At 38.9% G+C, this 17843-nt stretch overlaps 2 protein-coding genes across 2 annotated transcripts; one reads left to right on the forward strand and one right to left on the reverse strand.

The window, feature by feature from the left end:
• Nucleotides 1–3562: 3562 nt before the first annotated feature.
• On the forward strand, nucleotides 3563–11149 carry LOC109466683 (synaptonemal complex protein ZIP1-like). Its single transcript, XM_019764424.1, has 11 exons — nucleotides 3563–3930; nucleotides 4437–4623; nucleotides 5173–5381; nucleotides 5689–5842; nucleotides 6754–6897; nucleotides 7272–7460; nucleotides 7828–7944; nucleotides 8185–8412; nucleotides 9021–9089; nucleotides 9543–9623; nucleotides 10041–11149. Exons 2-11 carry the CDS (start codon nucleotides 4582–4584, stop codon nucleotides 10296–10298), a joined length of 1491 nt encoding a protein of 496 aa, XP_019619983.1. The 5' UTR covers nucleotides 3563–3930; nucleotides 4437–4581; the 3' UTR covers nucleotides 10299–11149.
• A 1195-nt stretch (nucleotides 11150–12344) lies between these two features.
• Nucleotides 12345–15541, reverse strand: LOC109466696 (probable isoprenylcysteine alpha-carbonyl methylesterase ICMEL1). The gene is made up of 6 exons (XM_019764446.1): nucleotides 15235–15541; nucleotides 14697–14912; nucleotides 14263–14349; nucleotides 13766–13838; nucleotides 12999–13233; nucleotides 12345–12730 (listed from the first exon to the last, which is right to left on the reverse strand). Exons 1-6 carry the CDS (start codon nucleotides 15505–15507, stop codon nucleotides 12457–12459), a joined length of 1158 nt encoding a protein of 385 aa, XP_019620005.1. The 5' UTR covers nucleotides 15508–15541; the 3' UTR covers nucleotides 12345–12456.
• Nucleotides 15542–17843: the final 2302 nt, after the last annotated feature.

The following is a 17843-nucleotide window of genomic DNA, read 5'->3' on the forward strand; positions in this document are numbered from 1 at the left end:
AAACTCTGGTGAATCTGTGCATCCAGGCCAGCTCTCGCTTCATGCATGAATGACGGGCGAAAGCCAAGAAAGTGCGCGTTTCCCTCCACCTGTATCGCCAGCTCTTCTGGAGGAAGGGGGATGGGACGAGGGCGAGTGCAGTTGTTGCCACTTCTGTTCTAGCGCCTCCACCTCTCGCTGGAGCTCGGCCTCACAGTTTGATGGTCTTCTTCTGTAGGTCCGCCATGGTTAGCGTAGCTGTCGGATAGACCAGGGAATCCTGCTTGTCCTTGCAGTCCTTCCCCGCCTAGCCGGCGTTGTGAGCCAACAGAAGGTGACCTCAGCCGGCACATCGGCGCTGTGTCTTCGGGATGCGTGGCGTGAGAAAGCCGAAAACTGGATAACTCGTACTAGTCTAGTTGGCCGAGAGAATTCTGCCTGTCCTGCCCCTGGCAGGTTGACGTCAGACTAACACGACAGGGGCTGGAAGGCATGCTAATTACAAACTTTCATCCCCGGGGCTCCCAAATATCCACCGTGATTGGTCCGAATAGATTGAATAATTTCAAATTCACCGCAAATCTGATTGACATTTCCTTCAAGAAATCGTGCGTTAACTCGCTTCCTACCAATTAAATGCCCATTTCTGAGGGTCCTGACATTAACCTACGGGTCAAATTTGAAAAGTTCATGAACTTTTGACAATGCTGACGGACCCTTTATTTGCTTTTAATAGGTTGTTCTAAATACTCAATAGTTTTGGTCAACATAGCTGCAATGCAAAGACATTGACATCATGGAAGAGTCCACTAATCAAGGAGGGTTTGCGCAGTTACGTCTAGACGTGTCTGACAGGCATCGCATTGGGCTTAACCTCAGGTCGCTACGTTAGCGGTGTGATTGATAACAATTCACCTCTGTCTAATCTGAGGTCAATTAAAAGACAAGAGGCTTAGACTAAGCGCTATCACATTTCGTTTTCACCGTATGTATACTAGTATTCAACTGCTGTGGGGATTGTACATTTTACAATAGCGGGGTAGAACTTGTGCTACAAACCCACAAACTTACTTATAAGGTTTACGACAAATTCAGGGTCGATCGTCTTCATGAAATGCTTCTCAATAAGTTTTCACAAACATAATTTGCAGTTTGCAGGGCGTTATACTGTACGGATTTTCCTCTAGACGTTCTGCTGCTTATGTACAAAGTAAAGTTGCATAGTTGCAGCTGTTTGTCCTTGAGCGCTATATGATCGCTGTTCAAGGCCGTGTTGTTGGGGATGATACAATAACGCTAGCAGGGGAGGAACTGTGTTCCTGTAGAAAGGACTGGGAGTTTCCCGACAATAAGACTATAATAGTTTTTAAACTGGTTGTGATAACAGCCAGGAGGAGACTCCCTCCCCTGGACACAGCTAATTTTAGGGGGTTTAAAATTGATACAATCACATTATCGATTTTTAGGCAAACAGAGGGATAGAAACCATGGTTAGAAACCAATCAAATTGTGCATATTAATAATTTTCTTTCTTCAGAAGTTTTTCTTCTTCTTTTTTAAATTCAGAAAACAGTATTTTCTTGAATGTGTAGTCCTAAAGATGGGACCACTTATTTAGAGAAGTGGAATTTTGTTTTGGGGTGTGTTTTTTCTTTTGATAAGGGACTTGTTTACAAGGTGAGTGGTGATTAGAAAAAGGATGCGAAGGAACCCTGCAAAAGGTAAAGCACTAAAAGTGAACTTCTGTGTTAGGAATCTTTCGAATTTAGCGTAGCGTAGAGAGGCTTCTTGAATTCAGCGCAATACGTAGCCGGCTCTCAGAATTTAGCGTTGTTGGGACCCCCCTTGCAGGGCCCCTTGAAAGGGCTCACACAGCAAATTTTCTGTATCTCTTCGTATTCCCGTCTTAAACAGTGAAAACGCAGTTCCACCGAGTCTGTTCTGTTCTCCGTGACCTCATTTCCCTTTCCTCAGGCCAAAGTTGGCAGTCTGAGCAATTTCAAGGACACACAGCTCAGGCGGCAGCGTACCGATACTCCCTCAGGTAAACAGGAGTATGTGGCCTTGAAGCTGTGGCCTTGGTATGGCCAAATCAATGTACTGCCTTACATATGTGTGCTTGCTATAGAAATAAAAAAACTCTTGATTTGTTTTTTTGATTGGATTCCAGCCAAAATAGTTACGTATTTTAAGGTGTAAGTCTATGGGACAGCGAAATTGGCGTATGAGACCTTAAATACTAGTAGCCGATTTAGCTTAATACACTACATTGCGAACCTGTATATATTAGCAACCGCTAATATTTCTATCTAGTGTAAAATAATGAAGGTTGCTGACTTGATATTTATATACTACCTGTACATACAACATCTGTTAAAGTATTACGTAGTACGAGCAATAGATGTATCTCATTTTCTATCTAACGTTACAACCAAGCACAAAATAATTTAACATATGTAGTACAATGTATATTATATGTATATTATATGTATATTATATGTATATTATATGTATATTATATGTATATTATATGTATATTATATTATATGAGGTGTCGACCATTTTCAAAAAAGTTTTAAACCACACTGTAAATCATACAAATCAGCAGCAAAATGAGCAAAAAAAGTCGAAAATTGCAAATAAATCCTGGAAATTGATACCAAGGACATTCTACAACTCGTTGATGATACTAATGTCAAAATCAGTTCCAAAGGAAAAGAGGAAAAGGTGAAGAAATGAAAATAAAATTTCTATTTAATTTATATTATTATTCGACATAGTAATGAAATAATGTTTCAAACTTTACCACTGGATATAGGAGTTTATTTTAAGACGTTTCAAGTGTCTGTCATGCACTCTTTGAAGAAAAATTAAAGCCACACAGTAGCCTGGTATCCAGCCTTGTTAGCTTTAGTCCGCTACCCAAGATCCGCTCCCCGCCGAGGCTGGATACCAGGCTAACCACACAGGCTCATATGTACATTGACCCTCACTGAGAAAAAAAATCCCCAAATTCTGATGGAAAATGGTTTTTGAAAGGACCCTGGGTTGATTTTAGGTACCATCCAGAAAATAAAGGACTCATCTCGGGGCTTGTTTCTGCAGTTTTAGATAACCCAAAAGTATGAAATGCTGATTCAAATGTGCTAATGTGATGCAGTATGTGTCAATATAACAAAACTTGCCTTATTCAGATTTCAGAATATTTCCAGTTTTGCTGCCCTGAACATGATCTTGATGCGCGAAAACCACTGCGCGAAAACCGTCCCTCCCGCCGGGCAAAGTCCCTCGGCGGCAAAACCGTCGCTCCCCGCAAAAAAATTAACGCCGCCGCATTATAGAAGAAGTCTACCCTGAAATCGCATTGGATGCAATTTGTACAACCTTCATGACCACGTAGATTCCTAATGTCAGGCAACATTCCTTTTTTTTTTTTTTTTTATTCGCACGCTCGCATCAGTTTTGGGGTTCCAAGAGGATATCATCCATCAACTTCCGACCCTAGAAGCTGGGCCTTTTTACCTCTGACGATATGCATCCTGGGAATGGGAAAACGGCGAAGAGTACGCAGGAAGTGATGACGTTGGGGATTCCCCTGCACACCCGGAAATCCCGGTTCGTCACGATTTCTGAGGGTTGGCCATGGAAAGTCCCGGAAAAAACATCAGGATTTTAACGTGCTTTATAGAGTCTAATTTAGACGGTTTCTATTTCCGTTTCTGTGAGAACTAAGGGTCTTTTAGATGACGAAATTTTGTCTCTACAAGGTCACTACAACGTGTTTTCCCAACATTAGAGTCGCGTGGCACTAAGTTCCTCCTTTCACAGATGTAGGAATCATTTGCGTACTTAGCTTATACGTTAGAAAAATAACCTAAACCAGTCGGGCCATTTTTACATTGGTCATTTCCTCTCTGCTTTATTTCAACAGCGTCACATTGGTGGTTTCAGGTAAGTTGTGTAAGGTTTCGTAGAGTTAGGTTGAGTATACAAACTTAACAAGATTCATTGTAACATACTGTATGTCCATAATTTGTGACTGTCAGTGATTATGATGATTATGATTATGTTCAGCTAAAGTGTAAGACTGAAATCTTAGTCAATAAATATGTTTGTCGTGGGTGTCTATGACTATGAGGTACAGTGTATTATACAATATGTTTGTGTAAATATGGGAACATGTTCAAAGTGACCTATATTTTAAAAAAAGGCCGTTTAAATCTGTTAAACATCACAACTGTAAAGTGTGGTATAAAACGAAAAATAAGACGAAAAGAAGCATCGGTAGAATTGTTATGTTATTTAAAATGATGTTATGTTCACTTAGTATAAGTCTAGATATTGAAATAATGTCACATTCAAGTAGTTTTCATGATCAATATACAACATTGCTAAATCCTGTACCTTAAAGATATATAACTGTTAGTATGTCTTATGTCTGTGATTTTTTTTTACAGCCTTGCTCCTTTTCATGTTGAACAACAGAATATCCACAGCAAAGCAACAATTTTAATCAGATTTCCAAGAAAGGAAAGGAAGTAACGTTTTCTCAGTGAAGTTTTTTATCCATATGGTAAGAGATCAGAGGGTTTAAGGGACAACATGGCAGAATCACACACAACTCTTGCCCCAGAGAAAGTCAAGGTAAGATGTTCCACAGGTTTTCTTTCTTTATTTATTCTTTATTTCAGGCATCACTTAGTCTAGCCCATAGAAAGAAAAACATACAGATAAAAATACACATAATAACAATAGTTGAAAATATGTCTATGATTACAGATATTGCAAAGGAATCTGTTGCAGAATATTACATGGGATTTTAGAACAGATTGGATAATGTCATTTAAGGAGTTGTACTGACAGGATATGAAAGAATAACTTAGTATAGAATAGTTTTAACTTTGTGAATCTGTAATTGGCAATTATCTATAACCTTGGTACAGAATTAAACTTAAACTTGAACTCGTAGAGAAAAAATCATGTATACATTGCCAGATTGTCAAAATGGGTAACAGAATCAGCAACTTATAAATAAGAGCATGACACACACAAAAAGGCAATTTTTTTCTACATATGATAGGAACAATTAATTATAAGTTTTGTTTACTACGAATCACATGTTGTATGATGTTTATTTTGGTCTCTACATTTGGACTGTGCTAATTTATGAACCCTTTGCTGTGTCTGTAACAGGAGGTTGTCCAATTTGCCAAGCATCTTCAGAACGAGAACCATCAGCTAAAGGAAAACTTGAAAGTAATGCAGGCCCAACAGAAGGAGATGCTGGACAAGTCACAGGTGGAACAGTTTGTTCTTCTGTTACACGACTCTCAACAGGAGGCCAGGAGGTACAAATCCAGAGCAAACCAGTATGAAATCTTACTGAAGAGGGCACAAGACAGGTGAGACAGTGATGGTAGAAATTTTGTTTCTGTTACTAAGTGCTTGATCGTTGCTGAAACCAGTGTTCTAGGCAGCACTCGTCTTTTCATCGGAATTTTGCCACACATTCAACATATGCAAAGATACAAATACATTTGTCCCCTTTTGTCCACCATTGAATAAATATGTTACTTAATGATCAAGTTTCAAGTCATAAAAATCACACTTTGGATTCAAAATCTTGAAATACACAAAGACATGTATCATACCATTGAGACAATGGCTAACTTGACTACTGACCGCCTTATCCTGTCTTTAATTCTTCAGGTTTGGTAAGATGTCTGGGAAGAAGCTGGAGAGTCTTATCACACCAGGTGTATCTAAAGAAGTGTTTGATGACCTGGTCAGGGAAAACGCCCGCATGAAGAGACAATTGGAACAAGTCTTGAAGGAAAGAGGACAAGATATGAGAAACTTCATGGTGAGTTAAGAAAAAGTAGTTTTTACATTGTAATCCTTTCTCAAGTTGAACTATGAACATTTAGTTTTTCAAGCAATATAATAATAATAGCCCTACAAAGCAAGTAAACTATACAAAAGGAACAATGTTGTTTCATAGTAATTATAGGATGGGAACAAATACTAGTCCTTCTGCAATGTCTGACCCAACTAGCTAAACAAATTTAAGGAACAGATACTGGTACAGGTACATGGGTTTAGGTACAGGTCTGTACCTGTACTATACATGTTCATGAACAATTCACAAATTTACTAATTTTAGGTCACAAATAAGCATATAATTAGTGTAACTTGATACCGATACACACTATGTTTATTTTGGAACTGTACCTAATCAATTTTTGTGGTACAGTACCAGTACACAGTACTAGTACACAGCTGTAGACCCAACCTTCTGTAATCATACTGGAATGTTGTTAATCGTCAGCATTACTTCCAGTGTACTTCATACAGCCCACCATTAGCCCCAGGGGTGTACATCCCCTTTCATCAACTACCAACGCCTGCCCTAAAATAACAGTGATCTCACTCTTACCATTGTGTGTTACTTGGCAAATTAACGTTCGACCGAAAGTTCAATGACTTTTTAAGGAAATGTTGTCAGGCAATATTAGAGGATTTTTGTCGGTTACGTTCAAAATGAAGCTGAATGTTTTGGTATCAAAGAGTTGCTGTTAAAAACAAGAATGAATTCAAAGTGACCACACATTCAATCACCTCTCTTTTGTGTCAAAAATTGTACATAAACTTTAAGGTATTAACCATACAGCTATATAGCAACTCATTAAGAGTATGATTATGTATGTGTATATTGAATTAACCCAATATCAACTGATGCCACACAACATGTAACCCCGACACCATCTTTTCCAGTCCGCCCAAAACAGTGAAGACTTACTGAAGTCTGTGAAAGAACAGTTAGAGCAGAAAGATGAGGAGATAAAGATGATGAAGGAAACCATCAGAGATGCACGCAGCAGTGATGGGACAATACAGGCTGAACAACTGATAGATAAGGTACAAAGTCTATAATGTGTGACACAATGCCATATACATGTACAGTGTTATATGTATACTCAATTGGTAATGTTTGACTGCATGTTTTATACATTGTATTAACTTTGATGCCTATTGGAGTTTGAAGGCACCGAATGCAATTTCAGGGCAGCAAAACTGGATTTTCAAATTCAATACTCTGGTCATTCTATTAATGTAGAAAGTTGAATCAATTCCTATCCCTTTACTGATATCTGTGAGGCAAAACCGTGATATCCCTGAAGGAAAATGGTTAGTATACTCATTTTTATGGTATCCAAAAAATAAAGAGAATTCGTTAGAATATTGTAGATTTGATTTTGACCCAGCCTCTTGTTCTTGTTGTTTTGTGTCAGGTGTCTGCCCTGCAGAAGTCTGACCAGATCAAGTCGACGTGGCTGGAGCTGTTCAGACTGGAGAATGAGAGACTGCAGCAGGATGTCCTGAGCATGAGTACTGAGCTGAAACAGGAAAAACATTCCCTACAACAGGAGAAAGCTGACCAATTGGACGGGAGGTTACAGAGGGGCTCCAAAACAATCATGGTACTGATTTTTTTACTGAAGTTTCTTCAGAAGGGCACTTTTTTTGTTAGAATTTGAAGATTTTTAATGGCATTGATGATATTACATCAAATTACCCCTCAAATTCAGTATTTTGTGCAAGTGAAATTTGAGGTGTGCACATAATTTTTGATTTCACTTGCACCAGTACAAATAGTTTACAGACTATTGCAGCCACAAGAAATATCCAGTAAAGGTGTGAAAATGTAAAAAAAAAAATTAAAGTGAAGTCAAAAAAATTGTGCAATGATATCTTATCTTTTCTTTTGTGTACAATTGCAAGGCTTTACCAAATATTGCAATTAAAGCCATGACCGTACGTTGACATAGTTGTGTTGCTGCCATGTAGGGAGGTAGGGATTTCAACCAGCAAGTCACGGAACTGGAGAGAAGGCTGCAGCTTCAGAAGCAGGACTATGAGGCAAAGATATTCCAGCTGAGACAACAAGCAGGGAGCCCAGCACAGGTGAGTTAGATCCATGTCCTTGCTGGGACGGTCCATAGGTCACACTCGGGAAGAGGGCTAGCTTTGTAACCGGGAGGTCGTGAGTTCAAACCCTGGCTGGGTCATACTTTTAAAAACTTTAACAACTTTGAAAAGTCAAATGAACGATGTTAGACATATAGTGCTGACGTACTGCTCTATGCTAAGCCTTTTAAAGCTAAGAGCATTGTCAATAATTATGTAACTTTTTTTTAAAATCAGGGCCAGTTTGGCAGCTCACAAGGAGACGTCCAGGCCCTTCAGCGGAAGGTGGATGGTCTGAAGGGTGATCTTCAGCGTGCCTTAGATGAGAATGCAGCCATCAGCGCCCAGTCGGCCTGCTATAAGGAGGACTTTGAGGCCGAGCAGCAGGAGAGGAACAACCAGAAGACCGACTTCGAGGCAAAACTCAAGCAGATGCAGGACTGTATAAACAAACTCAGCAGTGAGGTGTGCACTGAAATGAAATAAAGAAACTAGAGAAGTAACATTTGCAAAGCAAATGCATAATGTTTACCTTCGGACATGGTCTGCCCTGTTAATTTTTACTCAAACATATTCACATACATGTACTACTAGTATGTGGTGACAGGATCGGAGTTTGCAACATTATGTAACCCAACACCTGTCACCATGGTGACAGACGTCAACAAATCATATCATTAGCCAGGTCAGAGGTTAGTGTTTGGAGAAAAAAAAATGGAGTAAAAACAATATGTTTTCCTTTAGTAAACATAACTAGACAGGCTGACATTTGCTTGGGAGCAAATACAGCATATTTCAGTCTGCCTCCCTCCTCATTCCAAAATTGACCCTTTGGCCCTCGATAATGGCCCTCTATAATGTTACTTCAAAAAGAATTGATGAGATGACGGAAAAAAGACAAAATATTTAGGCTGGCTAAAGCACTGAGCCAATCATAGGGAAATTGGAGTGAATTTGGGAATTCCGTGTACTATCTAGTTTTTTGCCGTTACTGACCGTTGTGTTGATGTGACCGTTGTGTTGATGTGACCGTTGTGTTGATGTGACCGTTGTGTTGATGTGTTTTCCATCAGTGTGAGACCCTGAACAACATGCTGTCACGGGAGAGGTTTGAGAAAAATCAGTTCAAGAAACAAATTGAGGTGAGAAAACGAGTCTCTTCATTATACTTTTTATGAACTATACAATGTAGTTACAATGCCCCCAAGCAGCTTCCTTCGAAACTGCAGATTCTTCTTCTAACAAATGTAAAATGCATGCCTGAAGTATATGTATGCCTTACATATGACCTTATTCACACAAGACTTTACGGATACGTGACGTCAGCAATTGGCCAAACGTGCCATATTGCCAGTTGATATTGTACATGTCCACTGTCTCTATTAAGTGATGGCTGGAGTGCTGATCTATATGGCCTTTCTTTGATCAATTGCTGATATCACGTATCATTAATTATCCTGGTCAAAGCGACAGTGGTCGTTAAAGAATTTGATCCCTGTGTACCCTTGTGTTGGAATAAAGTAGTACTTTGAGCACTAAGTTGAACACAGATGAACTTCTATGATATGCTGAACTGTTGTTGTTGTTTGTTACAGGCTTTTCAGATGAACCCAGCTGCTGCAGCGCTGTATGGATTGGGATGTAATCGACAAGTCGGACTGGCTATCCCCAGTCCTGTGAGTATCCATTTACTACAAAACTTTGATAATTCTTTAATGAGGCCATGTTTATTTGGTTATATGGATGACAGCCATGTGACATTTTTCGACCATACTGTAAATCGTACAAACCTGCTGCAAAATGAGCAATTACTTGCCATAAATTATTTTTTGAAAATTTATTGGAAAACGATATGTGTAATGTCATAGAATGCCAAAATCAATTCCAAAGGAAAAGAAGAAAATGTGTGTGTTTAGTCATTTGTTCAACCTTCATGACCACCATGAGTTCCCAGAGGATGCCATCCACAAAATCAAATCAACATGGCCTAACTCAAAATTCATTAAATCTGATATTTAAAAAACTCCTGGCTATTCTTGCAGCCTATGAAAAACTTGTTGATGTTACAACTAGTTTCATAATGTACTTTTCAGCAAATGGGACTGCAGCCTGGTCTGATGGCACGCGGCAGCCCCACCACCCCCAACCCCTACACCAACCAGGCCGGGCCGTGGATGAACCCGCCCCCCCTCCCGCAGATGGTTGCGGTGGACAGTGCTGACGGCGCGAGACAGGATTCGGGGGGAAGCGGATCCGGGGGGGACGACAGAAGGGTGTGCCCTCGCTGTGAGCGCGAGTTTTTCGACCAGGCTAAGTTTGAAGAGCATGTGCAGAAGTGCATAGATGGTTAAACACCTGGGTTTTTTAGATGCTAAAACATCAATGCAAATTTGTAAGTTTTCTTTTGTCAAATTTCTTGGTTTTATTGCAAAAGCGAGGAATAGTACAGTGCTGAAGAGGCCCTGAAGGAATCAGGCTAGGGGTTCAATGGTGTCAGCATGAGCTTTTGTGTTCACTACTTACGCTATACATGTACGTGTAATTTCGCATTTTTTAAATTGCTTGTAAAATTATTGCCTACATGCAATTTTGTATATTATGCATCATGGGTTTAGGTCTGGATTTGCAAAAGTATTTCCCAAATGCATTGTTATTGTTAACAAAATTTTGACTTTTCTGCAATATTGCAGAACACTGAGAAAAGGATTTGGTCCTCTAACTTGTAAAGGATGATAAAAATATTAGGTACAAATGTAGACTCTGCTGGCTAGTGTCCATTTATAGTGACAAGGTTTGATAAATCATGGTCTTTTCTTCTTTCCCTTCTACTTTAATTAAGTAAAATACAAATTAGAATATACCGACTCAATGTCAAGTTTATTTTTTGACAAAGAACAGTTTTCATTGTTTGAGAAGACAATCCTTCAGATGTGGTCATTTCCTTACTTATATATCATTTTCATAATAGTTCACAGTTTGTGGTGTGGTACCTATTTATGAACAGGATAGAATTTCTGTACGATATCATCTTAATATCAGATTCTGTTCATATTCTTATAGTAGTTTCTATGTAATTAAAATTGCATAATATTATGTATCGGTGACTACATGAAAAGTAATACACTATTGGAATCTTCAGTAAGTATACAATGTGGTTACAATATTTTTACCCATATCTGATTTTTCAATAAACTTCTAGCAACAATTTTCTTGTACGTGCCCTTAATTGATGTATTGTGTATCATATAGTATCATCTTATCTGTGTCCTAAACTAGATGGTCAGGTATTTTCTACAAGATACCATATTCAATATTGCATTTACGTTTGGTATGATTTCAAATGTTGACCAAGGTTGCATCTTGAGATCTGCTTTTTTCTTTTAGAATTTATCCAGAAGTCCCCATACCTTTCCATGTAAACAACAGCATGGACAGAACTGCAGAGTGGTAAAAAAATGGCAGTGGTATTGTTTAACCAAGGACTTTGTTTAACAGAATATTGATAAACAATTTATAAATTACAGACATCAAAACATAAGCACAAGGTAAGAGACATAATTTACCAGTTATGTAAAAGAAAACCCTAATATATAATTATATATTAACTTGAAAACATTCTTGTATAGTGACAATGGCAAACACTAGTCCTTCAATTCTGGTCATCACTAAAGTGTCCAGCACTCTTTAAACAATATATTGATCTATAGTGAGTTAAGACTAGAATAAGAATATATACATGTAGTATAATGGTCCGTAGGAAATTCAACACATTAAAACACCTCTAACACAAATAATGCTGCCTTAACATCATCGTGGTGACACAGAACCAGTACATGTACATTTTGTAACATTGCAACAATCAAAATAACACTTAAAGGTGGTAGCATTGTCAATGAAGGTAGATGATTATCAATAAGAATTTGTTAATAAAGGAATGTACAGGTGCATATGAAATTGGGATTAGATTTGGGTAAAAATTGAGAACTGTTATTTGCAGACAATCGAAAGATTTAAAAAAAGTTATAAAAAAACCACACAGGTATATTGCACAAAGTGTTAATCTCCACACACAGACACATTTACCATCCTTCCAAACATTTTCCAATCCAATGCACTTTCAAGGCGATAAAACTGTAGTTTCAGAGTCAATATTCTCTGGTCATTCTTTTCAGATGTAAGTTGAAAGAATCAACCCCAATCTTTTAGGCAAAAATGTGATGTTGCTGACAGAAAATAGGTTGCTTGTTTTGTATTTGTTGGCTGGTTCTTTCTATTCATGGGCGGTACCCCCCCCCCAAAAAAATGCCTCTGTAGCTTATTTTTGGGCTATTTCAAACGTTACAAGTATGAAATGATGATAAAAATCTGCTAAGGAATGGCAGTAAATGTCAATATAAGATATCCTCAATCAGAATATTTTATTTTTTGCTTTTGCCGCCCTAAAATTGCATTGGATGCCTTTTTTTTGCCTTTTTTTAATTAACGATATGATTTTAATTACTAATTTATTTATCCTGAGATAAAATTAGGAAGTATAGCAGGTTCTTGGTCCCCTTGGTTCCTTTGGTCCTTGGCTGTCTCCATGATACAGCCCATGATCAGGTCATAGGTCGGACGGTCGGGTAACATTACATCCGTCACCGGTTCAGAATGTCCGACGCCCGGGAAAATTTTCACCACGGCTTTCCCGTTGACTTTAGCCAAACGTTCGCCCAACTTGACGGTAGACTGGTAAGGGACGATGTGGTCTGCAGTGCCGTGGAACAGGTACATCGGAGGGAGTCTGGATGGAAAAAAAATTCAGTTTATTTTTCGACCTTTATTCAACCTTGAATCGTACAACGTATGGTCTTCAGCCCAAGTGCTTGCGTGCATTAAGTTATGGATCATTATGTTTCTTTCTTACTACAATGCCTAATGGTATTTTTTTTCATCCAAATACATAATCTTAGCTTCTACACTATGTTTCTCTTTCTCAGTGTATAGAAACATAATTTTTACAAGCATTGATGGATGTTCAAGTAACAAATGTATGCACATGATTGTCTTACCTGGAGATCAAGTCTTTTTCTGCTAAGACGTCGACCAGAACACTTGGTGACCAGAGGTGGAAGTTGTCTGGTCCTCCCATGACTCTGTGCATGGGTGACACGTCAGCTACTCCCCGCATCTCCTCGTGCTTGTAGTGGTCTGTGATGTCATACACACCCGAGAAGCCCAGGACCTTTCTGATGGCTGGGAGGAGGGTACTGGACGTCGTGTTATCATCTAATGGAGAATAGTCACCTAGCAGGAGGATAAAATGTGGAAAATTACTGTTGTTTTTTGCAGTTCATGGATGAAAGCTAGACATGTACATGGCCCTTTTCAGTGGAGAAAAGCTGGCAATAAATAATATTTGTATATGACTGTCATTATGCTCAGTACATGTATGTCGGTGGAATTTATATTGTATACTGTGCCTGTGTTTTCATTGTATGTTTGGTTAACGTTGCATCAGAATTTTGCATTACTGCAGACGATATCTTTTCCAACACAACATTTTAAAACTATAGACAGGATGTCATTATTAAATCATAACCAGCCTTAAACCAAATGTTCTGCAGAAGTGCTTTGCACAATGCAATATGCATTTTGCACACAGTACAGTACATTCTGCCAAGGTGCTACAATGCTCATGCGAGGGTATCAAGTCACCACGAACACTTTGTAAAACATTACTGCAAAATGAATGTGTCCTGAGCTATAGTCATTATACAAATATGATGTAAAACATTATCAAACATTGTAAGGCTGGACTTCTGAAGTTGAAGTGTACCTTGTGCCAATGCCATGGGTGCCAGGACACTCAGGTGAGCACCTGCTGAGTGCCCCATCAGGTGGATATTCATCTGTAAGGAAAACACACCTGTCAGAACCCTGGCAGTGGGGTCGTGTGGCGCAACGGCAGTGTGCGCGACTCGGAATCAAGAGGTCCTGGGTTCGAGTCCAGTGACATGCCACTGATCTTCTGCCCTTGGGAAAGGCACTTTATACGAATTTCCCCACTAGACTCAAGTGAAAATGAGTATTGTCTGTCCAGTATTCGTTTATATGTGCGGGACACAACACCAGCAACAGCTGCCTCTGTTCCGCGTGTATTGCACTGTGTATTGCAATGGCTTTCAGACAAACAGATGGCGATACATATAATTAATAGCCTTTAATCTGAATCATGTTTCTACAGTTTAAAGGCTACTTACATGTACATGTATGTGACCTAAATACACACGAAGTAGTAGCCAGTAGAACCATGAAGCAATTGGCAATGCTCACTTTGTCTCCAGAGTACTTCTCAATGTTCTTGTAGGTCCAGGCTACACTGTCAATAATAGCTGTCTGCATGGCATGGACATGCTGTTCCTGCCACAAAACAAATAAACAATTGAGTAAGTTAACAATTAACAATTATGATTATTAAACAGTCAACTAGTATAAACAATATGTAAACAGTCCACTATCGTCATGGTAATCAAGTATGGTATAATTCTTTAGTTCCTTGGAGCCTTGGTAGCCTGGGTACCTTCCTCTGTTGCCAGCTCTCTACTGTTGCTAGCTATCATGGACTACGGTCAGGATGGCACCCAAACCTTGGAGGTGATTTTTTTTTACAACAGGCAAAAATGCACGCACGGATGTCATCCATAGAATTAAATCAGTGTGGCCTTATTAAAGTAAATAATAATTAGAAGGCATTTCATGCTACTTACTTCAGGCCACAATGGGTAGTCTGGAACCACTACCACAGACTGTAGCTTATCTGCCAGCTGATTGGCCAGCATGCAATAAAGTGTTCTGCTACCCGAGGTCCAGGCGCCCCCGAACACAAAGATGTACACGGGCATCTTGGGAGGAAGGGGCCGTCCTGGAACAGGGTGAGGCAGGTGCAGGTCTAGGAGACAGTTGTGCCGGCCAAACGGAATGCTCTGGGTTTAATGAAAAACATCAAATCAAAAACACTGAGCAATTGGTTACCGATGTGTTTGCATAGAATCACTATACCTAATACAATGTAATCTTCATCAAACTCATGATTGCATTTGCATTGTAAGCTCTTGGGAAAGGCACTTAACATGACTTTCCTCACTTCACTGAAGCTAAGCTTGATGTTTCTGACTTAGGGAGAAGAAATGCAGCTGCAGAACACCAATTTGATTACAGTGGATCCATCAAGATGTGGCTTATGTTTATAAAAAAAACCAAAAAGACTCCTTATTTGCAAAAGGTTATCATGATACAATATCATACCTTTATGAGGCTTTCTGGTCTGGCTGTTCTATAAGCCCTGGTTATAGTGAAATACAGCGGCAGGTTCTGTATAGTCCCCACCACAAACCACTGCATGGCTGCATAGTTCAGCTTGAAGACTTTCTGAGGATGTAGCCCGGCTAGCTTCCCTCCCTGGTAGGTTGTTGGCCAGCCGAACTTGTGGTACAGGAATATAGCGATCCCATATGGGAGAATGGCCGCTACTGTGAGGGTGTTAAGTACTGTACGGCCCCAGCCTGTAGTTAGGGCCATGTTTACTTGTTTTTGTTTTTTTGCAGCAGCAGCAGACACCTGTGAACACATCAAATTCTAATGTCATTATCAAAACAAAATGGTGGTATACTAGAATGTTGTAGTCTGGTGTTTAGGTACCCTGATCTAATCTCCAAGTAGATCTTTCGGTGGCTGCAAAGACAGTCATCAAATTGGAAATGGCCCAGCCTGCTGTTAGGACCATGTTTATTTGTTTGTTGTTGTGGGTTTTTTTTGCAGCAGCAGCAGACACCTGTGAATACATCAATTTCCAACGTCAATCAATATTGCAACAAAATGGAAATGTGCACCAATAAGCTGAGTTACTCAAGCAACTGGATATGATTTGGGAAACGGTCAGATGTTTCAGCTAGCATCTACAAGCTTTCGTCAGTGACTGAGAGACCAGAGGAGAAATGCAGGTTTATAAATATAAGCACAAACTATTGATTGACAAAAAAAAGCTTATAAACCTGCATTGCACCTTTAAGCCATTTTGCACCTTATCCATTTTGACATCCAACATTTTTTTAGGTGGGCGGACAGGTGGACGTTATTCCAAGGACGTTTAGTAGAATCTCCCTACTTGGCTTATTCCAAGGACCTAAATTATATGAAACCTCCTTGGTTATTCTTCTCAGTCAAATTATTACATATAACGTCAGTTCCGTTAGTAACACAGTGCACGTTCCTATTTGACATGGCAACATTATATATAACTGACAAGAAATGTTCGTGGTTTCACCTTTCAATTAATATGACCTTTGATCGCATAAAAAGGCGCATAACCTGATTTTTACAAGAATAGATTGACCTACTTCTAGAGCGTCTACTGCCACAGAATTGTCATTTCATCAAGCAAAATGAGATCAAGTTACACAATGTTATGAAATTCTGTTTCTGGATACTTTGTCTAGGGTACAAACCTTACTGAGAAGCTGTGTTTCTTGCAATGTTAGGCTTAGAGGGTAAAAAAAACTGGCCGGTTTTCTGACTGATGACAAGCAATGGAGCAGACGACACACGAAACCGCATCGTAACGCAACAAAACACCACTCTTGAGATTCCGTACAGTTCGCGTAAAATGTCAGGAAAATAAAGACAAAGAATTGATGTTGTGATTTTAATTGGTGATACAAATCATATTGTGTATGAAAATCAGATGTATTCTATGACGAAGAGAGCTTGTGTTAACGTAACGTTTGGATGCTATATCTTGCTGTGGACTGCACATTAGCGCCCTCTAGCGGTATATTGGGAAAGTACAACTTTATGTCCATCGGTCAAAATGTCAAGCTTTAGCCTGGTTTAATACCAGACATATTTGCGGAGAGGATATAGACTCGGGAGCTAAAATAGGTCTGGTAACCAGACTAGGGAAGTCTGGGTGCAGATATCAAAGGTTTTCTGATGGGCAGCAGAATATTATTTCTTCTTAATAAATATGTTATACTAAATAGTATAGGGTGGGCGGGACATGGGATTTGTGACTTTTCTCATTCTCTTTAATCAGTACATGTACATACCGTCTATAACACAGACATCTTTACTGACGCAACAAAAGTACAGCGATTTCGTAAGATCTTCTACAACATCTATTAATAACTGAAAACATACAAGAGTATTTGGATATTGTTGATCAAATAAAGTGTTAAACAGTATATATATGTCAAGTAATCAGAAACTGAACATCTTGGAGCTTACAATCCACTTTATTCCATTTTTCAGGAAGAGTGACAATACAAACATGATACAAAATTACTCTGTACATATGTATACACTGAAATAATGTCAACAACATTATCCAACAAACACCTACTACCATACATGGCCACATTCTCGACTTATATACAATGTCTACAATTGAGAAATGGAATGTTGGTTTGCGGTAAACTAGTTTCAAATCATGAGAAGTATTGAAAATGATACCTCTTCACTGTTACTTGATGTCAAACGACAAAATGTGCTCATACATTACTGTAACAGCAAGTAGGCTCTCTTACAGTACATGTACACATACTAGTAAGGGTAGGATAACTGCATCATTAAATAACTATGCTCATAAATACTTGCATTCAAGATAGCAATGGAATGCCTCCATACGGTTTCTTAAAACGATTCCACAGGAAACAATTTTTTGTAATGTGTAAATGTTTGGACGTTGATGTATATCTTTAATATAAACATTGTGATATGCCAGTCAATATCAATAAAATTAATGTGAACTGATCAGCACAATAATACTGTACATGCTTTAATGACAATGTATAATCCTGAGTTTTTTCTTTTCAAAATAACAAGTGTGAATTGCCAAATTAGAAGGGCAGTTATACTGG

The sequence above is a fragment of the Branchiostoma belcheri genome, unplaced genomic scaffold, assembly GCF_001625305.1.
Source record: "Branchiostoma belcheri isolate BF01 breed outbred unplaced genomic scaffold, Haploidv18h27 scaffold17, whole genome shotgun sequence".
In the NCBI taxonomy this organism is placed as follows: domain Eukaryota; kingdom Metazoa; phylum Chordata; class Leptocardii; order Amphioxiformes; family Branchiostomatidae; genus Branchiostoma; species Branchiostoma belcheri.